Source organism: Monodon monoceros, unplaced genomic scaffold, assembly GCF_005190385.1.
Source record: "Monodon monoceros isolate NGI ecotype Baffin Bay Population unplaced genomic scaffold, NGI_Narwhal_1 Super_Scaffold_15, whole genome shotgun sequence".
NCBI classification, from domain to species: Eukaryota; Metazoa; Chordata; class Mammalia; order Artiodactyla; family Monodontidae; genus Monodon; species Monodon monoceros.
The window spans coordinates 51,579,201-51,604,615 of NW_021703771.1; the positions used below are offsets into that span (position 1 = coordinate 51,579,201).

The 25,415-nt window shown below is 35.0% G+C and overlaps 1 protein-coding gene across 1 annotated transcript in view; it reads left to right on the forward strand.

Moving 5' to 3' along the window:
* NKAIN2 (sodium/potassium transporting ATPase interacting 2) overlaps nucleotides 1-25,415 on the forward strand; it is a 678,615-nt gene that overhangs the window by 156,035 nt on the left and 497,165 nt on the right. Inside the window, exon 3 of the mRNA XM_029223534.1 lies at nucleotides 6,109-6,246. Coding sequence (XP_029079367.1) covers nucleotides 6,109-6,246 — 138 coding nt within the window. The remainder of the gene's footprint in view (nucleotides 1-6,108; nucleotides 6,247-25,415) is intronic.

The window sequence follows — 25,415 nt, forward strand, 5'->3', positions numbered from 1 at the left end:
CTCTAAATGTTTGATAGAATTCAAACATTTAGAGAAGAGCTAACACCTATCCTTCTCAAACTCTTCCAAAAAATTGCAGAAGAAGGAAAACTCCGAAATTCATTCTATGAGGCCACCATCACCCTGATACCAAAACCAGACAAAGATACTACAAAAAAAGAAAATTACAGACCAATATTACTGTTGAATATAGATGCAAAAATCCTCAACAAAATACTAGCAAACAGAATCCAACAACACATTAAAAGGATCATACAGCATGATCAAGTGGGATTTATCCCAGAGATGTAAGGATTCTTCAATATATGCAAATCAATCATTGTGATACACCATATTAACAAATTGAAGAAGAAAAACCATACGATCATCTCAATAGATGCAGAAAAAGCTTTTGACAAAATTCAACACCCATTTATAATAAAAACTCTCCAGAAAGTGGGCATAGAGGGAACCTACTTCAACATAATAAAGGCAATATACAACAAACCCACAGCAAACATCATTCTAAATAGTGAAAAAGTGACACCATTTCCTCTAAGATCAGGAACAAAACAAGGATGTCCACTCTCACCACTATTATTCAACATAGTTTTGGAAGTCCTAGCCACAGCAATCAGAGAAGAAAAAGGTATACAAATTGGAAAAGAAGTAAAACTATCACTGTTTGCAGATGACATGATACTATACATAGAGAATCCTAAAGATGCCACCAGAAAACTACTAGAGCTAATTAATGAATTTGGTAAAGTTGCAGGATACAAAATTAATGCACAGAAATCTCTTGCATTCCTATACACTAATGATGAAAAATATGAAAGAGAAATTAAGGAAACACTCCCAGTTACCACTGCAATAAAAAGAATAAAATACCTAGGAATAAACCTACCTAGGGAGACAAAAGACCTGTATGCAGAAAACTGTAAAACACTGATGAAAGAAATTAAAGATGATACCAACAGGTGGAGAGATATACCATGTTCTTGGATTGGAAGAATCAATATTGTGAAAATGACTATACTACCGAAAACAATCTACATATTCAATGCAATCCCTATCAAATTACCAATGCCATTTTTTACAGAACTAGAACAAAAAATCTTAAAATTCGTATGGAGACGCAAAAGACCCTGAATAGCCAAAGCAGTCTTGAGGGAACAAAACGGAGCGGGAGGAATCAGACTCCCGGACTTCAGACTATACTACAAAGCTACAGTAATCAAGACAATATGGTACTGGCACAAAAACAGAACTATCGATCAACGGAACAAGATAGAACGCCCAGAGATAAACCCACGCACCTCTGGTCAACTAATCTATGACAAAGGAGGCAAGGATATACAATGGAGAAAAGACAGTCTCTTCAATAAGTGGTGCTGGGAAAACTGGACAGCTACATGTAAAAGAATGAAATTAGAACACTCCCTAACACCATACACAAAAATAAACTCAAAATGGATTAGAGACCTAAATGTAAGACTGAGCACTATCAAACTCTTAGAGGGAAAGTTAGGAAGAACACTCTTTGACATAAATCACAGCAAGATATTTTTTGATCCACCTCCAAGAGTAATGGAAATAAAAACAAAAGTAAACAAATGGCACCTAATGTAACTTTAAAGCTTTTGCACAGCAAAGGAAACCATAAACAAGACCAAAAGACAACCCTCAGAATGGGAGAAAATATTTGCAAATGAATCATTGGACAAAAGATTAATCTCCAAATTATATAAACAGCTCATGCAGCTCAATATTAAAAAAACAAACAGCCCAATCCAAAATTGGGCAGAAGACCTAAATAGATATCTCTCCAAAGAGGACATACAGATGGCCAAGTAGCCCATGAAAAGCTGCTCAGCATCACTAATTATTAGAGAAATGCAAATCAAAACTACAGTGAGGTATCACCTCACACCAGTTAGAATGGGCGTCATCAGAAAATGTACAAGCAGTAAATACTGGAGAGGGTGTTGTTGGGAATGTAAATTGATACAGCCACTATGGAGAACAGTATGGAAGTTCCTTAAGGAACTAAAAATAGAATTACCATATGACCCAGCAATCCCACTACTGGGCATGTACCCAGAGAAAACCATTATTCAAAAAGACACATTAACCCCAATGTTCATTACAGCACTATTTACAATAGCCAGGTCATGGAAGCAACCTAAATGCCCATCAACAGACGAATGGATAAAGAAGATGTGGTACATATGTACAATGGAATGTTACTCAGCCATAAAAAGTAACGAAATTGGGTCATTTGTAGAGACGTGGATGCTTGTAGAGACTGTCATACAGAGTGAAGTAAGTCAGAAAGAGAAAAACAAATATTGCATATTAACGCATATATGTGGAACCTAGATAATGGTACAGATGAACTGGTTTGCAGAGCAGAAATTGAGACACAGAAGTAGAGAAAAAACGTAGGGACACCAAGGGGGGAAAGCAGGTGGGGGTGGGGGTGGGGGTGTGATGAATTAGGCTATTGAGATTGACATGTATACACTGATGTGTATAAAATGGATGACTAATAAGAAAATAAAAAACATTTAAAAAATTTATGTAAAATTAGCAAAATAGACAAGCATGAAAGAGACTTATTCCCTAAGACCTTTTATGTGAAAATGCCACACACACAAACAACAGCAGTAATGTTTTTCAAGGCTGTATGCATCTATTTGTATGTCAGGTGTTTCAAAGGACATAAAATAAGTATATTAGAGTCCAGTGGGTGATAGGGGAATAACATTGAGAGCATGGGTTGTTGGAATCAAATAAGAAAATAAACGAAACAAAACAAAAAGGAACTCTGCCTTGACCAGTGATGATATAATGTTATGAGGTGACAAGTATGATCAAAGAGATTCTCTATACTATTCTACAATAAATAAGGTAAAAATGTAGCATATATCCTGTACCCGGCCTATGCCTCCAGCAAAATCTGTGAAAGCTTTCTCTTTTTGGACTAGATGTGGCAAGAGTTCTAAAGCAAGGACACAGCACAGGGCATGCACATACGCCTACATTCCTGTTGGACCACTTACCACTTCTGAGACTGCAAGAAAATCACGTAGCCACACTACATCTTAGATTTCTTAGTCTGAAAAATAAGACAATAATATTTACTTCTCTGGGTTTTGTGCAGATTCAATAAGGCGATATATGACCAAGGAATAGTATGAAAGTCTGGCATGTAGTAAGTGTTTTAACAAATAGTACTCAGCCATAAAAAAGAATGAAATACTGCCATTTGAAATGAATACCAATTGAATGAAATACTGTCCAGCAACGTGGATGGACATAGAGATTATCATACTAAGTGAAGTAAGCCAGACAGAGAAAGACAAATATTATATGATATCACTTACATGTGGAATCTAAAAAAAAAAAAGGATACAGATGAACTTATTTACAAAACAGAAAGAGACTCACAGACATAGAAAAAAACTTATGGTTATCAAAGGGGAGGGAATAAATTAGGAGGTTGGGATTAACATAGACACACTACTATATATAAAATAGAGAGTCAACAAGGACCTATGGTATAGCCAGGGAATTATGCTCATTATTTTGTAATAACCTATAAGGGAAAAGAATCTGAAAAAGAATATATATGTATATGTGTGTGTGTGTGTGTGTGTGTGTATAACTGAATCACCGTGCTGTATACCTGAAACTATCACAACATTGTAAATCAACTATACTTTAATTTTTAAAAATTCAATTCAATTAAAAGAGAAAACATTCTCTTTCCTCTAACTCCACAACCTCCTAGTGATTTCATAGTTAATATACATCCTGTTGGAAGGAGTTCTTAGGAAAGACTGTACCTACTCTGTAAATTGTTAATTCCCTTTATACTTACTGAAATCTTCCATTCTTCAGCCCTAGCTCTAAACAGTAAAACCTGTGATAAAGCTACTTAGGATGACTAAGGAGCCCATCAAAAAGAGGAGGAAAAAGCAGAAATACTATAAGTGAAGAACTGCACATTAGCTTGTTCAGTCTGCATAACTTCATAAGTAATGTTTGGTGAAACCATTAGTTCTGTCATAAAAGAAGACTGATAAATGTTGATGCAACTTCATTTTAGCCTTGCAGACTTAGTGAGTATATTATTCTCTATATATTTGTTGTAATTAACGATGGTACTTGCTCTTTTCTTCCATAATTGGAGCATTTATTGGGGGATTTCCCACTGTTTGACTGATGCACTTCATCCTCTATACCTTTTCCCTGCTGTGTCCCCACAGTTATGATGCTCAAAATTTATAGAGTTTAAATTCTTCTTGCTGCTGTTTTACATTTGTACTCACTGTTTATTCATAGGATAAAGATAAGAGAGTTCTGTGTTAGAGGGAGCTTTTATATAGACAATTAGCAATGCTGAGAACAACCACTTATCTTTTGGTAATGTTGATGAATTCCAGCAAGGCATAAGTAATATTGCTTAACATCACAAATGGGCCTCCTTTATAAGGAGTGTTGACTGCATGATAACAATTGAAGGAATGTTTCATCAGGAGACAGTTCAAAGTTTATGAGGCTTGGGTTATGTGCATATTCCATGACAGTCTGTTTGTTAATCAATCAGAATATTGAACTCCACTGTTGGGACTCTGGTGGGTATTTTGGATTTAGAATATGTAGCGTAGAACAGACCTGGACCTAGATCCTCTCTTTTTTTTTTTGTATTCACTGCCAGGACTAAGTGAAACTTAAGATTTGTTTAGGCTGGACTATTACTGTTACAATGTAACATGGTACCTGGTGTGTCTTAGGAAATAGAGGTGTCATGCAAACAGTTGTCATGAGTTTATTTTCTCCTTCAATGCCTGATGAGAAAATGTGCTGTCAGTTAAAGAACTGCAGTGGGAATAATGGTCATTCAAGAAGTCTTCAAACCTAGGCTACAGGTATTTAATTTAAAAGCAAACCGTCTGTTTGAAGAGTTAGTGTGTCCTTCTGAAAAGAAATATCATTAAAGCAGAGTGATAAAGCATAGTTAGTGACTTAGGGGTTTTAAAATCATTTTCCTTTAAAAGTTCATTGAAAAACAATTGTTGAATCTCCGTGCTTAACATCAGGTCCTTTTACAGTGTTTTACTAGGAACAGACAGTTTGTTATCATTCCACCTGAGGGCAGGCAGGAAAAATAAAGCTGAGTTTAATTCACGCCATTCCCTTTTGCTTTGTTAGATCTGATGAGAGGCTTGTCAGCTATTCAGGTTTCACTTGTCAATATAAAGTGGCACTTCTGGACTACTGACCAATCTCAGGGTGTTGTTTGGTTGGTCGGTGAGTTGGTTGGTTGATTGGTTTTGCTTTTTTTCCCCCACTGTTTACATATGACTTAATTGTAAACTTGTAAACACAGATGAATATGGAAGAATTTCAAATGCCCTAAGTTTCTTGTTTTTATAACAGTGATGCTTTATTTTTATTTTTTAAAATAAAAAATTGTTTTAAGTTTCTTTCAGGGCGCTTCTTTTTCCTGGTTACTATAGGTAACTGGATATGATTTTTTTTAAAGTCACATTTGATTTATAATCTAGTACTATTAAAGTTAGAAGGACCCTAGACATTAGTCAAAGTCTTACATTTTACAAATGAGTAATCAAATCAGACTCCCAGAGGAAGGAAATGACTTACCTGGGGCACTACAGCTGCCTAGTGGCAGGTCGACATCCAGAATCTGGTCTCTTGACTTGCCGAAGAATTCTTTTTCCTCTCCATCAGCCCCCTTTTTTGAGCAGATCCTAACAACAAGCCCTTGGTGTGGACGTCATTTCCCGAACTTGCTGGTTGATGACTTCAAGTGTTTGACAGTGCATATGACAATATAATTTATCCTGTGACTGCACAGATGACATCCTGTGAATACTACTTGATGCCTTCATAAAATCATCCCTGAAAGGATTGTACCGGTCTCTGGATCCACGGCTTCCATAGACTTCCTTTGAAATATACCTAAAAATGTCTTTCTCACTGTTAAAGACAAATGCCAGATATGGTAACACAGTTACAATTGCTAATTATAATGTCGGTGTGATCCTTTATTTTCTCTCATCACTGTGCTTATCTATATATCCTGTTTTGCTCTTCTAGGTTTGTGTGCTGGAGAGGCAAATATTTGACTTCCTTGGATATCAGTGGGCACCTATCCTGGCAAATTTTGTACATATTATTATCGTCATTCTTGGTTTATTTGGAACTATTCAATATAGACCTCGTTACATAACAGGAGTAAGTACCCTCCCTGCTTTTTATTATTGAAATAGAGAAAAATATGCAAACTACAAATGTCTTGAAAATTTTTATGTATATCCTTTGCTTAAAGCACCATGTGTTTGTTTATATAGTTTCAGATTATATCTACAGTAATTAAAAATGTCAAGCTTAAAACACTTGGCAGTGAATGGAATCAGATTGTATTTTCATAGATTGTACTTTCAGCCAATATTCTCTTATAATTACAAGCAGGACAGTGCCCCTATATGTATGAATTGTAAAGTCATGGTTTCTGATTTAACGGATTTTAATGGGACTTCTTCCCATTTTAGATAATTATATTTTATAAATTGAATAAAGGTAGTTTAAAATCAATACAAATGAACATATAGTATTGATGGGAAAATGTTAATACATATTAGGGTTAATATTTGACATACTTGAAAGCCAGAATAGTCTGGAACCTGGTCTCTGTGTTCTCCATAATTCTCTTTTTGGCTCAGAGGAAGTATTTTGCATTCCCACTCAAGTTAAACGTACTTAACATAAAAGTGAAATGCAACTGTGTTGCAGTTGCTATGGGAACCATAACAAGATCTTTTACTCTTGTATGTGCCTCAGATCTCAGCTATAGCTCTTCATTAATGTAGATTTTTTTAGTGTCATCATTTTTCTCTATTTCTTCTGTTTTTAACAAAGCAGAAATCTATAGGCATTTATTTTAAATTATAAAGCAAAAGTTTGGTAAAGGCATTTAGATAAGACAGTGTAGCTGAATATCTGCCTTATTCAACACAAACCAGCAGGCCTTCTCGGGTTTCACGAAAGCCTCCTTAACATAAAAGATGCCCTCCTATGACCTGTTCTCTCTCTGTCATCTGGGACCCAGATAAAGCTCATTGGCACTGAAACAGGCAATGTGGTGGCAGCTGGGATCAAGATATCCACTGTCTGGCTAAGGCTGAGTCAGAAGCCCATAGTCTTCTCCTCTGGGAACATACCCAGAAATGAGTGTATGTCACCTCTAAGGGTGTGTTTCCCTGTAAATCTTGTAATACTTTTCACAAGATTACAAGTAGGATGTGCTCTGTTGCAGAGTGAAGTTTCTCAATGCATAAGATATGATAGTAGTGTTTACTTTCTTTTACAAATTGTAATTTGATCCAATATAAGGAAGGTGGTACAGTGCTTGGGAGTGGGCTTTCTGAAGTCATAATTCCAGGGTTGAAATCTTTCATCTACCAATTTCTGTGTGACTTTGGACAGCATAACCTGACCAATCCTTAGATTTTTTTACATTAAAAATGAAAGCAATAGTTATAGTGACTCATATGCTTCAATTGATACATTATAAGCCATCATGTGAAAGATTCTCAATTTAACTTTCCTCTTTCATTAGACTTTGAGGCTTCTCCATGATTTTATTCTAATAAATAGTGTTGCTCTGAGTATCACCATATAAATATGTCATCTCTTTTTTGTGATAAAGTTCCTGGAATGAAAATCTAGGTGTGGATCAAAATGTTTGAACAGTTTAAAAGGTTTTTTGTGTTTGTTTTTGGTTTTTTTTTTTTTTTTTTTGAGGAGTTAGTGGGATATTCTATAAATGATCTCGGCACAATGCTTGGTATTTAAAAAGTGCTCAGTAAATGTTAGCTATAATAATTTTATGCTTATTATCATTTGAAAATAATACTGAACTGTATATACTAGAAATAGCCTGATAGGCAATTTAAAATAGAGCATGGTATTGTAAGCTATTGGTTGAACTCTTTCCTCCACTTTTATTTTAAGCTGCTACAACTCTTAAATTTTTTTGTGTGATATTTCTGTGTACCAAATTATAATTCCATCCCGAAACCAGTAGGTGGCATTCTGTGCGGGGGTGGGGGGGGGGTGGGTGCTCCGAGGAGCTCTGGTTCTTTATGCCTCAGTGCAGAAAGAATTCAGCGAGAGGCAAATTGATAGATAAGAAGTGATTTATTAGAATGGGAGACCTGTGAAGCTTACAAGCAAGTGGGCAAGAGGGTGCCATGCCACGAACTTACTGGGCTACAGTTTTATAATCAAAGGAAAAGTGGGTAGGGAGAGAAGACCACCTTCTTCCTCATTCTTGAGTAGATGGCAAGCTTCTATCATCAGCTCCTCCTCCATGTTGTGTGGGGGAGTTTTCTTGTCCCTACCTGGTCAAGCCAGGACTGTCGGTGGTGCAATGGAAATGAGCAAAAAAGGTGGTAACATATGGTAAAAATGGTAAATCATCTCACGTTTTAGTATAATGTTACCTTTTCTCTATATTTTTGTTTTTAGTGTGTGCAGAGGAGTGTGTCCTAGGAACCATTAACCTACTAAGCCCCTTGGGCAGGATGTGGGTCTCATGCCATCATTGTTTATTGTTTGGGGGCATGTCTCATGCTTCTATTGCATGGTTTTGTTGCTAAACAAGCCTCCATGGTTTTGTGGTTAAGCAAACCTGCTTTCTTGAATGATCATTAACTTATGGGGGTCTCCCATACTTTTTTTCTCTACTTTTCTCTACTTACAATCCCCTAGTGGGATTAACTGTTTAATCACCTACTTTGTCCCTTTATTCTGTCCCTATCAATCCTCTTCAATAAAATACATACCCACTAGAAACAGTGTCCTGTGTTTTCAAGACAGGACACTCTCTCTAGTGTTACATAAGAGTTAGGATACTGTGGGACACATTTAAGATGTAGAACTTTTATATAATTGAGAGGATCTCTGAAATCTTTCTGAGGTCTTAATACTGTGTCTTAGCGCTACATCTTTGATTTGATCTTGTCTTGCAGACAGAATCCTTAATCTGTTCTTTTTCTTGAAACAGTGTCTTAACTTGGAAAATCTTTTGCCAGCTGGAGATGCTGTAAATGTGAAACTTTTATTTTCCAACCCAGAAAGTCTTGAGTTAGCAATATATCTTCTAAATTCTACTTGAAAACTGAATTGTTCTTTCTTTAGCTCATCTCTCTTATAATACCATGTTATGTATGGCTAAAAGATTACAAATAACACTATCAACTGTTTGCTTGGATATCCCTTTAGCCAGATCCACAAGTTTATAGGTATATTTTCTATCTTCAAATTTATTTCAGGCAATAGTTAAGCTTATTGTTCCAATAGTAATTACTGTGAGTCCTCTTTTCTCCAGTCCTCAAAAACAATTTCTTTACTGTTTTTCCTGTTTTCACTGATTCTTCTCACTGCCCTTCTGGTCTCCAGCTGCCACCTTGTCTCAAAATTAATGCTGTGTGTTTTAGGTTTGTGTTACAGCACCACTCAATTTCTGTTCTAGTTATCTATTTCTCTGTAATTTCTGTATAACAAACTATTTCTGTATACCAAATTCATGGAATCTAGTGGCATGATGTCATGTTGAAGGTCAAAAGTTGATTCAGGAAAATAGAGAATTTGCCATAAAATTGGAGTCAAAAATTTTCAGTTTGCCTAAAGATGATAAAAGAAATTTTTATTTTTTGGCTGCGTTGGGTCTTCATTGCTGCACGTGAGCTTTCTCTACTTGCAGCGAGTGGGGGCTACTTTCGTTGCAGTGCACAGGCTTCTCACTCTGGTGGCTTCTCTTGTTGTGGTTGTGGAGCATGGGCTCTAGGCACCTGGGCTTCCGTAGTTGTGGCGTGTGGGCTCAGTAGTCATGGCACGCAGTCTCTAGAGTGCAGGCTCAGTAGTTGCAGCGCATGGGTTTCGTTGCTCCGTGGCATGTGGGATCTTCCTGGACCAGGGCTCGAACCCATGTCCCCTGCATTGGCAGGAGGATTCTTAACCACTGCATCACCAGGGAAGTCTGATAAAAGGAATTTTAATTAAAAGAAACTTGAATGGAATCATAGATGACAGAAATTCTGGTCAATGAAGGATCTGAGTTTAGCAGGAATCTTCCTGGTAACTGGAAGATCTGATAACTTCCTACAGTTATCAGACAAGCTGTAACTAACAACACTGTACTGCTGCAGTTAAGAAATTTCCATAGGCCCTCTGTACTCTGGAGACTTAAATATTAACAATGAAATTTCTTTTCCTCTCCCCTAAAAATGTAAGCCTTTATGATTTCTATATTTGTCATTTTATATTGAAATAGAAAACAATTTAGTATAAAAATAGAGATAAGCACTTTCATAATTTCACAAGTGAAACTTATTATTGATATTTTTGCACATTTCCTTCACGTATGTGCAACTGAAATGTATCTGATTATGCTACATCTCGTGTATTTTTTTAATGTAATGTGACATCAATTTTGGAATTCATATGGCTATTTCATTGTTCATTTAACCTTTTACACTATTATTATATATTATACTATGAAACATAATATATGCTGTATCTTATGGTATATTATATATTATTATACATTATACTATTTTCATGTTTTTATGATACATATTTCCCTATAATCATCTCCATAAAAAAATACCCTCATCTTCATTTCTGATTTCAGTCCTTAGGAGAAATACCTAGATATAACTAAATAATATGAACAATTTTAAGTTTTTTTGTTATATAATTGATAATTACTGATCCAAAATCATTTTATTGAATTATCCTCCCACCAGTGTACAGCAGAGTGTATTTCTCTGCACTCTTGCTAACCCTGAATATTATCTGTTCTCATATTTTTTAATCTACTAGGAGAAAAAGTGTCATTTTTTATAGCATTTCTTATTTTACTGAGTTGGGCTTTTTCATATATTCATTAACCATTTTTATTTCCTTTTCAAGGGACTGTCGTTTTGTGTTTGCTCATTTTTTTCCATAGAGGTGTTTATCATAACAATTTTTATATTTGGATCACATAGTAAAGGTATTTACCCTTTAAATATCAATTTCATTTTGATTTTTATTACTTTTCTCTTATTAAAATTAACTCCCTTTCCCTTCGTGATATCCTCTGTTGCTTTAAATTTCATTTTGAAAAGTGTGATGATGTCTTCATTATCCTTAGGGCTAATTTTGCTAAAAGAAAAAGGCAGATGCCCTGAAATAGAGTCTAAGGAAAAAGTATCCCTTTCCACATTTGCTATTTGTAAAGAGTTTCAGTTTATTGATGGGACATTTTATTGTGTAATTTAAAACTACCCCCCCCCTCAAAAAAAAGCATGTGGACATCCTCTGAAACACTGAGCACAGTAGCAACCAATAAAATTTAAATAGCACTGGTAATGAGTTTTTTTTCCTCTGCTAGTCTTCTATTTCATAAGAGCAAAGAAGAAAAATTTTTAAATTTAAAGCAGTGAATTAGGACAAGAACTCGTTAATACCCTTTGTGGGCCTCTGTCATTTCAAGGAATATAATATGTTGAAGTAAAATTAAATAGCTGCTTTCAATTCCAAGCAAAGGAAATCTGAAGCAAGAATCCATAGAAATCGTCTGTACTGTATAATTCTCTATAGCATCGAGAGTCCCAAAGAAAAGGCCAGATTAATTCTGGTGGAATAATTCATACATAAATACATACAAATGGCTCCCATGAAAGAATTAGCTTATGTCATAAATGGAATTGCCAAATGCATCTTCATTTGGGCTAAAGACACTGGCAAGCAGAACATGATTTGAGATATCCAGTGGTTATTAGTTAATGACCAAAAATGTTAATGAGTTGCACTGCTTTAAACTGTCTAAAATAACCTGAGGAGTGTGTAGGTTCCTACCTGGTGAAGGCATAGCAATTTGTTTGGAGATATTGCCACAAGACATGTTGCCATAACTCTCAATTTTTTTTTCCCCTCCCTCCCTTCCTTCTTTCCTTCCTTTCTTCCTTCCTTCTTTCCTTTTTTTTTCCCTCTCCTTCCTTCCTTCCCTCCCTCCCTTGCTTTGTTTCTCTCTATTTAACCAAGTTATTTTTGAAAGAAAAAAGAATAATTTATAGAGCTTGGAACCACTGGCTTGGTCGATGAAACTCATCCCAAAACTAGAAATAAATTCAAAATAGCTAAAAATCCGTTACTCAGATTTCATAAAAACAGAGAAGAGGACAGCATACCAAAATCGCAGTTATATTTATAAGAATCATGTTTCTTTTTTTCTTACCACTTCCATTACTATCCACAGATTCTACTAGATACCTTCCTCTACAAATCCTACAGAACTCACATTAACTTTATAAAATTTTTGTTCAAACTGATATGACTAGGAAATAGCAGAGTCAGGATGTGGACCCATGCTCTTAACCAAACCCCTTCTCTTAACCATCGTACTGAACTGTCTTTTAGGTGCACAGCTCAGAGGGCCACAATTTATCTGACAAATGAAAACAGGTTTTGTTAAGTTATTGGCAAATCCAAAATCCATCATGGCATTTGCAGTTTGAAGATCATTTAGATTTTAAACTGTGCTCTGCCATCCCTATATCAAGGATTATGTTTTTAGCTCTGTATTTAGTGAGGAAATGACCTTATTTCTCAAGAATTAAGAACACAAAACCTTTAGCGATGGATATTTTTGCAGAAGAACAATATCATAGGGAATCCTTAAGTTCCAGAAATAGTGAATTAGAATGGTATTTAAAAAAAAATTTATTATGGCAATCAGCATTTTAATAATGGTAATTCATATGTATGCGTATGTACATATGCATATATAGCATAATTTACATCTAATATATGTTAAATTATATATTATACATAATTATATACAATATATATAATTATGTATAATATATTATATATATATTAATTAAGAACAAAAGTATCTCTTTCCACATTTATTTGCAAAGAGCTTCCAATAACTGATGGGAGAGTTTGTTTCTATGTAACCGAAAAAACACCCATATTATATACCAAAAATATGTATGTATGTATGTATATTATTGTACCTATTGAAGAGTTTTTCCATGAAAAACTACAATAGCTGATCCAAAATTAAATGAGTGGGAAAAATTGGGATTGGTTTCCTGTTTTGTTACCGAAAAATCAAGAGATTAAAATAACGTGGTTAAAGCTAATTTCAGGAAGCAGGGCTGTGATGGTTAGAAAGAAAAGCCAGTGTTCGTGAATCTTCATTCCTTGGGTTTTAAAAATAATGAACTATTAGACTGTCAATAGACCCCTACTCATTCTTCCAAAATAATGAAGAATTGAATACTACTTTTAGTTTGCATATTAAGGTTTTAGATGGGTGATTTCAGATTGTTGCTGAGCACTAAACTTTTGTTCCTCAATTTGGGCCGCACTTTTTTGTTTGTTTTTTTCTACAGTTATTTTTTTTAAGTATTAATATGTGCTTGTCAATGAGTATTGCTTTGTGAATTGACACACATCCTTCTCTCCATGGAGGGAGGGCACAGCATACAGAGGCAGTAATGAGACAGCTTCAGACAAATCAACACCTGCATTGACTTCCTTGATTTTGCTTTTCCTTGAGCCAGTATACTAAAAGGAAAGGATCCCCATGTCATCCTGGGCAAGTCTTGAGGGCCACAAGGTGCCTGGAGCACCAGAAAAGAAAGCTAAGATCTATTTTGTAAAAACATTCTGTTACGGCGATTCGGGAAATGTATAGACTCTTCAGAGGGTCTGTAAAAGCAAATAGTCACAAACTCAATTTGTGTGACAAAAAAAAAAAAAGACTCTACATTTTTGGAATTTACTATGTACTGATAATCAGCCATGATTTGAATTTTAAGTGTTCAAGGAGCTCAGGTCCCCATGGAGACTATAACCAACAGCAATAAATGAGGAGTAGGTTCTAGGCCCTATTTCCAGGTCATATGCTTCTTTCACTCTAGTAACGTTACCTCCCTAAAAATTTGTGTACTCTTTTCAGTCATGTCTAGGAAATTATTAATCTATGTTTAAGCAGTTGTTTTGAGTCTTTTATTCACTTTTTGCAGGAAAAAAACTACCCAAAAGAAAATGTATTGCAGCTAAAGCATTAAAAATGCACACTTTCTGTTCAGGACAGAAAATCAATGTAGATTAGAGATGAAAAGACTTGAGATAGTAGTAAATTAACATTGCTTCTAATGACTTAGAGTAATCGTGAAACTAACTCTTTTCCCATAAGCCTGGAAGGGAAAAAAAAAAACAACATCATTACAAGTTTTATGGATTTAACTTGTAGTCCTAAAATAAATGTAATAATGCAACGTGGTGAATGCAATTTATTCTCAAAAGGATGTGTTCCCTTAGGGAATTGTGGGCCATTTTTTCTACAAGAAGATAACTTTGTGCTCACATTCTGATGTTAGACTGTGACTAAAGATTTATAGAATGTGACAAATATAAGTAGTTACATTTTAACAATCTAAGTTCCTATTTGTAAGTCATCTAATAATTTTTGGAAAAAAATTTTGAGAGGAGACGTGAGATTATATATACACACACACACACACATATGTGTATTATTTCTTTCCTAAAATAAAAAAAATCATATTAATTTATGCAGAATTTTAAAAATCAAAATGTAAAATTAGACTTAAAATAAAAGTCTCACCCTTCTCCAGCTGTTCCTAGTCTCTTTATAGTTCTTCTGTGGTCTATATATAGACATCTCAGAGGGTCTGTAAAAGCAAAATCATTTTACTCGAGTTTATTTTTGGATCACACTTTGTTTTGACAGCCCCTACCCCCCAGATCCCCCTCCCCCTATCCACTAGAGTTTGCCTTTCTTTTATTCTTGAACGTAAGAAAAAGGCTTTTTTAAGAAGTGTATCCTAAGTATATTTCCAATTCTTATTCTATTTGTATTTTGGAAACCCACTGCTTTCCTGTTTGAATTTAGACCATTTTCTTTAGATTTGACCATGATTTTAAATGTGGCTTTTTGTTTTTAGGCTAGGCCCTTCTTCCCTGGAGACTTCCCTCTCAGTACCCTATCCTCTCCAGTCTAAATTGGTGACTCTCCAGGCCTATTACAATCCATCTTCCCTGCTCTGCACCCCCCTGAGTTAGATTCAAGCTTTCTTAGATCCTACGTATTTTCTTTATGATACTCTTCACCCAGATTCCTGAAAAAACATGTTCACGAGGTAAGCTTTCTGAGTTTATTCTATCTTTACACTTGAGTAATAGGTTTACTAGAGGACGAATTCAGGGGTGAGAATTAATTTTCCTTCAAGCACTGAAGTAATTGTTCAGTTGTATTCTAGGAAGCAGTGTTACTCATGGGAAGTCTGATATTGATCTGTTCCTCATTCGTAGATAACTTTTTAAAAATTCTTGAAATATTCATTTCATGCGTGTTGTCTTACCATTTCCAAATGAGGTGTTTAAGTGTGGACCTAACTGAAAATTTTGTAGGCCCTTTTGATTTGAAAGCACAAATACCTTCAGCTCTGGACTTTGTATGTATCTATCATTTTGATGATTTTCTATGCTTTTGAACATTTGACTTTGTTATCCCCAGATAATTTCATTTAATAGTTATTATGTATTATAACTGTTTATTTACTTATTAAAAAAATCTCATTTTCTCTCTAGGGGATTAAATGGTTTTCTGTCTAAAGGTGGTGGAGGAACTATCTCTGTTTTCCAGCCCACTTTTACACTCCCCTTTGTTTACATGTTCCTTCCTCCAGTCTCAGATTATAAAGAATTCTGCCTAGTAGTTTAGCTTCCTTTGTGTCTACTGCCCCTCCATACACATCCTGGACTGCCAGTTGCTCCACTCTGCTTATTAGTCAGCACTTAAATGTCTGGTCTTCCTCTTCCAGCAATTGACAGAAATAGCTCTGCTGCTGATGTTTTATTGCTAATAATTTTAGCAATACTGTACAGGCTGCATGCTCAGTTTGCCGTTTTGAATCAAAAGTGGAACGATAACTATTAAAGTGCATTAAACATATGTTACTTTGGAATCATTTCCTATTTTCAGTGAGATCTGAGCAGGCGGCTTTGTTATGCAAAGGTGTGGAAAGCCAATGACTGTTAGAATCTCTTCACCCTTTAAAAAGCCATTAATTGATTGTCCATTGTATAGTAAGCACTATGCTATGCAAAAGGCATACCATATAAACAAAGGCTCCAAATGTTTACATTTTAATAGAGGGGGAAAGAAACACGTAACCATGTAAACACAATGCTTTTCATAAATACTATGAGAGAAATATGTAAAGGATATCACAAGATCCCCAGAACAGGTTGGGTAAGTCAACCTGGAGGCTGGAAATGTTCAGGAGATGCTTCATAGACGAAATGACACATGAACTAAGACTTAAAGTATGAGTAGTATATCATGGAAAAGACAGGAAGAGGGGAGAATTTCAGGCAAAGGTAACAAAGGTGAAGACATGGAGGTGTTTAAATATATAATTGTATTTTTATTGATTTATATCAGGTACACATGGCTGCTACACAGAGGCTGTACTGATTAAAAGTAAGGCTAAATATGTAGATAGGGACCAGGTTGTGAAGAAAATACTTGACCGTGCTAAATTGTTTATATAAGACATCCTGTAGACAATTAAAGGGTTTTATATAGGTAGTGGTCCTAAATGGCTAGCAACATGGTGGGGAAGGAGAAATGAAATGACAGATATGTTTGTAGATGTTTTCAAGAAGAGACTGGGAAATGGTGGAGTCATTTGACAAGGCAATGATTAAAGCAAGATGAATAATTTGGGGGAAAATTTTAAGAATTCAGTTCTAAACTTTCATTGTCTTATTAGTTACATGGGTGTGACCAGATAAACTGTTCCCTAATAACTTGATACCACTTTTAGATAAAAATAGTAAATATTATCTAATATGTAGATGACATGATTTTATCATCCTAAACTAAGAGTGCCTTTACTGAGTGCCTTTATTAGACACCTGGTATGTTTAGAATTAGTACCAAAAATGTAGTAACGGTTCTATTTTTCTAAAATTACAGTCAGCATTCAGGGGAGAAACCTCCAAATATTTCACAAGCCTATATATAGTTACCTTATGCATAGAGTAATGTCATATAATTACTTATGTGTACATTTTATAACCAGTTTATTTTGCAAGGTTTACCAGCCAGTGCCTTGGCATTCTCTGGTGTTTTTTTGTTTGTTTATTTTTTGGTTTTTCTTTTTAATGACTGAAGAAGCAGTTTGAGTACATATACCCAAAACAGTTGTCTAGTTTACAACGAAATGCAGCAAATTTTTATGGTGTAGATTTTGTAGGACATAAATTGTCCTTTTGTCTGTTAAGTGTAAACCTGACATTTTCTGTAGCGGAGAACCATGATTCTGCTGTTGAAATTCATTAGCCTACCTGTGTGCCTAGGTGTGTGGTTTAGTCAAGTACAAGTCTTGTCTACTTCTCAGCTTCCTGGTATCATTCTAACCACCAGCGGACTGTCCATTAAAGTCCATGGGCCTCCAGTTAGCCAGTGTTATAGATTATCTGCATGCCTAGTGCTTTTCAGGAAAACCTCAAAATCACTGCCATTCACAGGATATTTTTTACTCCTGAATTGTATTTTAGCAATATGTCAATTAACCTACATTAAGTGATTTTATGAGAAACAGACTTATGACCTTGATTCATTGTAAAGATTTTGTTGAAAGCATTGCTTTCAACAGACTCACAAGAAAAATCTCTCTTGTCTCTGTAGAGAAGGAAAACTTTTCCCTTCTTCTCTTCTAGGTTCTTTGGATGGTTTAATAATTAAATTATGGATTAACAGGAGAAAGATAAATTTAATTTTCTACCTGTAGGAATCCATTAAAAATATGAGACTCAAAGAAGTGACCAAAGTAGGCAGTTCTTATGCCTTTTAGAGAAAGAAACAATGCATTTTTGAAGAATTGATAAGACAAAGAAGTTTTGCGTTGGGGTAGTAAATTAGTGAGGAAGTAACAAGGTTTGTTTATACAGCCTTCTTGGCCGTAAATTCCCTATCTCTGGTGATAAGAATGTCTCTCTTTGTCCTGGTATAGGGGGTACCCTTTACATGGGAGATTTCTTTCAACTAATTCAAAATAATCAATATGCCAAAGTGGCGTATTTTGGGGTGTCATATTCTGCTCTCCTTCATCCCAATCCTGGGAATAGTAATGCTTTCCTTATGCATTAGGTTGTTTAATCTTGAGTGCCTGATGAACTTAAATATTGGATGCACATAATTTTAAGACTAAATGTGTGAACTGACAAAGTTTTCCAAAACAAACACACAAGAAAGCTTTCTAGATTTATTTTCTGACAAAACTAATAAAAGTAATTCTTTGTTCTTTCACTATACAAATATTGACTAGCACTTACTCTGTGCCAGACACTCTTTTAGACACTGTGGATTCAACACTGAAAAGACCAAATCCAAGCTCTTGTGGGGAAGACAGGCAGTATATAGGCAGTAAGTAATAGGTCACAGAAAGATGTTACAATATGAAAGTTCTCTCTCTCTCTCTCTCTATTAAAGATACATATATCTTTAATAGAACAAGAAATTTATTACTCCCATTCAGTAGTTCCTGGGGGCTTTGATGTTAAATCATACACAACCAGGAATCAGGAATCATCTTAATTTCAGTGACCACCTCTACAGGGATCTCATTGCCAGGTGTTACAGGTATAACAGTCAAGAAATCACTAGCAATAAAGGTTCAAATAACCACAGATCTCTGGCATGAAGGCTGCTTCTGAAATGGTCCCAATCAAAATGTAATACTGTCAAATGCATATGTATTTATACTTTACATATTTAGTAATATTTAGTAAATTCTCTACCAAGCTGACAATTATTCTACCTTTACACTTGAATAATAGCAACTGATGGAATGTAATGCCAGTTACTAACCTTGAGAAGACTAAAGACAAGGGTATTTGGGTACAGAAAAACAATTAAGAATGTATAAAAATGAAACCAAAACATATTCAAAATGCTGATAACCAGAGATAATTGCACTGTTATCATTTTTTAAAATCTATTTTCCAATTTTTCAATGTCCACACATTTTTTTAAAATCTAGTATATTGTTATACATTTTTTTCTTTTACTTACCATCAACATTTTCTATTTAATTATATAAGGCTGCATCGTTCTTTGAATATGTTGAATCAGCTTACAATGTGTAGAATGTCCAAATCTTTGCACATTTTTTGAGATATTTATCTTGTCCTTTTTAGTTTGTATTTATAGACATTAAGTTGTTTTGATATTATAGAAATTAACCCATCATTTTTCAATGTGTATTGAAAATTTCCTCAAATCTCTCATATACTATGTGTTTTTATATTGGTCTCTTTGGCCAAAATACTTTTTTAAAATTCTTATCTAGTAAAATATTTATAGATTCTGAGTCTCCTGTCTTGGTAATAAAGATATACCCACTCTCAGCTACACATTTAATCTCCTATATTTTCTTCTAAGATATTTATTGTTACTTTTTATAGTAAACTCTTAATTCATCTAGAACATGTTTTAATATCAAATGGGGCACCAACACTATTTTCTTCCAATGGGTAACAATTTGTGCCACCATTTATTTCCCCAAATAATTGAAATATCTTATTTGTTTACATTAAATTATCATATATGCTGGATTTTTTTCTCAGCTCTCTATTCTAGTCCACTGTTTCATTTGTGTACTCTGTCACTACCCAATTAGTGACTACAATGGGTTTATAATGTGTTCTAACAGATGGTAAAACAAGTCTGCCATCTGTTCATATTTTCTTTTGCTATCCTCCAATATCTATTCTTTTTTTTTCTTTTTTTTTTTTTTTTTTTGCGGTTCGCGGGCCTCTCACTGTTGTGGCCTCTCCCGCTGCAGAGCACAGGCTCCGGACGCGCAGGCTCAGCCGCTATGGTTCACGGGCCCAGCCGCTCCTCGGCATGTGGGATCTTCCCGGACCGGGGCACGAACCCGTGTCCCCTGCAACGGCAGGCGGACTCTCAACCACTGCGCCACCAGGGAAGCCCCCAATATCTATTCTTTAATGTTAATTTTAAAATTATTATATTCAATTCAAAAAATTAAGCCTATTAGAACTATAATTGAAATTACTTTTTTAAAAAATTAATTTTATGAAAGAGATACTTTATGAGTTTTAGGTTCCCCATCCAACAAGTTGGCATGCCATTTCATTTATCTTGTATTATTTTGATTTTCAGTAAGACTTTGTAGGCTTTTTTCATGTAGATTTTATACTTTTCTTGTTAAGTTTATTTCTATATACTCTTATAGGTTTTATAACAATTGTGAATGGAATATTTTCCCCTTTCTAAGTGCTTATTATTAAAATGGAGAAAATATGTTGCTTTGGCATATTTATCATTTTCAAATTATTAATAAAGGTTTTCTAGCATCTCTTGAGTTTTTTGGGTGATATCTTTAAAAAAATAAACTTTTTTCATTTATGTCTAATGTTAATAGTATTTATTTTATATCCTTATTGTATTCATAAGACTCTCTAAGACAGTTAAATATAAATGGCAACTGCAGGAATCTCAGTTAAGTTGCTGAATTTAAATGTAAAGATTTTAGTATTTTGCTATTTATTGTGTAATTGCTATTGGTATTTATTAAATAGTCTTTACCATATTTAGTTTCCTTCAATTATCAAGAATGGTAATGTATTTTATTAAATGTTTTTGAACCTATATTACTATGGTAATATTACTTCTTCTTAAAATTTTGGATACATTCAACTGGGTTGATAAATGTTCTAATATTAACCCAACCTTCCTTTACTAGGCTATACCATATGTGTTTGTAATACATTATTCTTTGCTTCAATTATTAAATTCTAATTCTAATATTTTTATTTCCACTTGTTACATCTTTATTCAAAAATGAGATTGATTCATAGCTTTTCACTTATAATATTTTGCAAGTTATGCAAGCTTCAAAAAATAAATCGGGGAGATTCCCTTCTGTGATCTGTAATAGTTCAAGTAGGATTGGAGCTATCTATGTTTCCTAGAACTCATCTATGAAATCATCTAGTTCTAGTACTTTCATGGATGGTAGCTGTTTAATCATCTTTCCAATCTATTCTACAGTAATTGGTCTTTTCAAGTTTTCCACTTCTTGCATGATTTTGGTAATATAAATTTTGACAGAGCATCTATTTTCTAGAGCCTTTGTTTTACGTTATTGTCTTGGAGTTCCAGTAATATTGATTTATTTCTTTTTAAAATCTCTTCTTTATTCCTGGGTTCGTCTCTTTTCTTATTCCCTTTTCTTTCTCACTCCATGCATTATTACCTCTGAATCAAGAAAACAGCTAAGATCAGTGGCATCTCACTCCCGCTTTTGCCCTCCTCCTTTATTCCACAGTAATAAGAGGAGGCACGGTCTTGACGTAACATGGGTACCACCTCCAGGGTATTTGCTAAATTTTATGGTAATAATTGTGGCAAATCGAAAAGGTAGCTTTATGACTTTCTTGCTTTGGGTTTTCTTATGTTAGTTGGTGTGTCAAGTAACGATTGCAAACAATCCTTTAAAAAGGAAAAAAAAATGGTGTGACTGAACAAAGGATTTCAACTTCAATTTATTTAATTCTGAAATTCATTAATAATTGTCCTTTTATCATGTCAACCAAATTGAAACTAACTGAAGAAGTCGTCTCTAAGAGTAGTAATTATTACAAAACCGCTTTTATGTAATATTCTCTATACCGTTTATTTCAAAATAAAACTTTATTTGCAACAGTATCACAAAATGGTCTGAAGTTGACCCTTCAGCTACCTTGTGAACAGTTTTAGCTGCAGGATGCTTTTTGATCGCTCAGCTGTCTCCTTAATGGAATAGTTGCCATTTTCCTGGTCATCTCTGGTGCTGTATTTGTAGACATCTTGTCAGTGGCTTTTGGAAGCATTGACTCATCTGGGAACTCCATGCACAAGAGCATGTTATCTAAACTCCACCGTTAAACCTCTGTCTGCCTAGACCTATCATTTTCTGAAATGCATTGGAGTCAATTCGTTTTTTTTTTTTTGCGGTACGCGAGCCTCTCACTGTTGTGGCCTCTCCCATTGCGGAGCACAGGCTCCGGACGCGCAGGCTCAGCGGCCGTGGCTCACGGGCCCAGCCGCTCCACGGCATGTGGGATCCTCCCGGACCGGGGCACGAACCCGTGTCCCCTGCATCGGCAGGCGGACTCTCAACCACTGCGCCACCAGGGAAGCCCCTGAGGAATAATTTTTAAAAAGCACACCTTTTAAGCTCTTTTGTAGAGGTATGTAGGAATATAAGGATGCTATCCATCAAATATATTCGAGAATTTGGGAAATAATTATATTGATACTAAATTGGATACAAATTCACATATTTACATCTGTATATTTCTGATATCTGGACAAAACCATAGTAAATAAAGAAGAAAGATATGGAGATTGTTCTCAGAGGAATCAGGATAGATGACTGAGCTCTTATACATGTTACATGTAATACATTTTTCTTCTTTCATCAATGGCTATGCATCTTTTCTCAAAAACTGTCTGTCTTTATGGGCCAGCAGCTTTTTAAATTATTATTATTTTTAATTTATTTATTTTTGGCTGCGTTGGGTCCTTGTTGCTGCGCGTGGGCTTTCTCTAGTTGTGGCGAGCGGGTGCTACTCTTCGTTGCAGTGCACAGGCTTCTCATTGCAGTGGCTTCTCTTGTTGCAGAGCACAGGCTCTAGGCGCACCAGCCTCAGTAGTTGTGGTGCATGGGCTTAGTAGTTGTGGCTCACAGGCTCTAGAGCACAGGCTCAGTAGTTGTGGCACATGGGCTTAGTTGCTCCATGGCATGTGGGATCTTCCTGGACCAGGGATGGAACCCGTGTGCCCTGCATTGGCAGGCGGATTCTTAACCACTGGGCCACCAGGGAAGCCCACCTTTTTTTTTTTTTGCCCAGCTTTTTTAAATAAGTGAAATTAGGATTGCTGGGTTCTGAATTATTTTGGAAGTAGAAAAATTATAAATTATTTCATTTCACTCATGTTAGTTAATAATCTTTCAGTTTTTAAAAAGTTTTGAAGAAAACCATTTTTACTAGATTATTTTTCACAGTGCAAAGTTTTATTTATGTGATATTGGTAACGATTTAATTATTAAGCATATGAAAGCATTCAAGCCCCCCTGCTGCTTTTATTTTGTCTTTTTAATAATCAACAGTCATGGAAACCCTGACCTTTCTGTTATTATACTTAGATTTTCATCTAGATAGCCTCTTTTTTATATATCGCTGTTGTGATGTATAGCGAATATGAACTTTTATTTTTATTCAATCTCATATACCAGGAAATGGAAGTCAAGTCAAAATACACACTTTTGGGAAGAGATAGTCTGCCAAGTTATCACCATAAAAACAATAAAGCTTTAGTTCTTCCTATTTTTTGCTCCCCCTTTTTTCTCTAAAGATACTCTAAAGGCTTTTCATTAATCATCATCATTTAGTGGGTCCATTATAACCACGATACCAAAGTAAGTTCAGAGCAGGTATTCCCTAGCCAACGATGTTCCTCTTGTTTCAGAGTTACTTGTATTGCTTTCTCTTTTGGCCTCGAAGATATATGTCTGTATCTTTCTCAATTTCTTGGTAAAGCAAGAATATGTTAAGTTTTTTGTGTGGAAGTTGACTGCAAATAAGTGAAAGAACACAATTTTTTTAATTAAGGAAAAATTTAAGCTCCTTTCTAAGTAAGATGATTTAGTAGTAAACCTTTTCTTTCCTGTCTTTGTAAGTTCATTTTATTCAGAGATTTTTTTTTTTGTCCTTTTAATTCCTTCCAATTCCAGCATTGTTTTTGGTATTTATCTATGTATGTATTTATAAATTGATGTACTTATATCCTTACTCTGTTCCAAAATTAATTGAGGACTTTCACAGAATAAACCAATCTTTTCAATTAACTTGTCCTCTGAATTCTTCTAAGACTGTGAGTATGTGTAGACCATGAAAGACTGAGCTTTTTTTTTTTAAGTGGCGCGCTCTCAGGCATCCTGCTAACAAATGATGAATCGTATGTTAAGTGTTTTTCTAACAAAGATTTTCCTAACTTTTAAAGTTGCTGGACAGAATGATCATCCCTCAGATGAAGGACTTAAGACTCCTTAAAGCAATGATTCTCAAAGGACTTAAGACTCCTTAAAGCAGTGATTCTCAAAGCATCCCCTGGCAACTGTTAGCAGTGAAAATTATCTCTAAGCCCCCTCCTGCTTAATTAGTCATTGTGAATGGGGGGGAGGGGGACAGCCTTCAGCTTTGAAACAAGTCCTCCAGGTAAATCTGAAATGTAAAGATTTACGACATCTTCTTTTGGGGTGTGTGAGGGGCTTACAAGAGGTTTTTTGTTTGTTTGCTTTGTTTTTCTGCAATGTATTTCAGGAAAATAGATTTTTTGAAAAATCTGTAAATTGATCAGTCATTTGGTTATTTTTATTTGCATTTATACTCGTTTAGGCATATTAGCTAAAAGCAAGGCTCTTGTGGGCTTTTTAAATTTTTTGAAGTTTAGTTAATATATTATGTAAACTACAGGTGTACAATATAGTGATTCACAGTCTTACAGGTTATACTCCATTTATAGTTATTATAAAATATTGGCTATATTCCCCATATTATACAATATATCCTTGCAGCTTATTTTAAAATATACCTAATAGTTTGTACCTCTTAATCCCCTACCCCTATATTGCCCCTCCTCCCTTCACTGTCCCTGCTGGTAACCACTAGCTTATTCTCTGTGAGTCTGCTTCTTTTTTGTTATATTCACTAATTTGTTGTATTTTTTTTGGTTCCATGTATAAGTGATATCATACAGTTTTTCTTGTGTTTTTTGTTTTTGTTTTGTTTTTTTTAATTCTGGTATTTTTCTCTGTTTTCCTAAGGAGGGAAAGGGGGAGACCGTCTCACTGCTGTCCTGTAGGAACATCCTTAAAGGTCATAACCTTAGGTTATACCTAAAAACAACTAACTGGGATTTTATTTGATTTTGTTATTTAAAAATTTAGTGTCATCAGAGAAAGATGTTCAGTCCTGGAAGTTCAAATTATGCAAAAATGAAGACAGCTCTTGGTAATTTTAAAGGACCAAAGGGAAAAGCCTTCAGATGAAGCATTCGGTACCACCCTATTAGGGCTCAAAGTCTTTTCACTCTCAGCCCAATAGGCTTAGGGCTGCCAGGGCACTGTTGATAAGCTTTGGCTCCAGCATTTAGGATTTCAGCTACAATGTAGCAGACTTCGGTTGATCATGGTTACCCTGACTTCCATAATTTGCTTTCTACCTTTTTTTTTTTT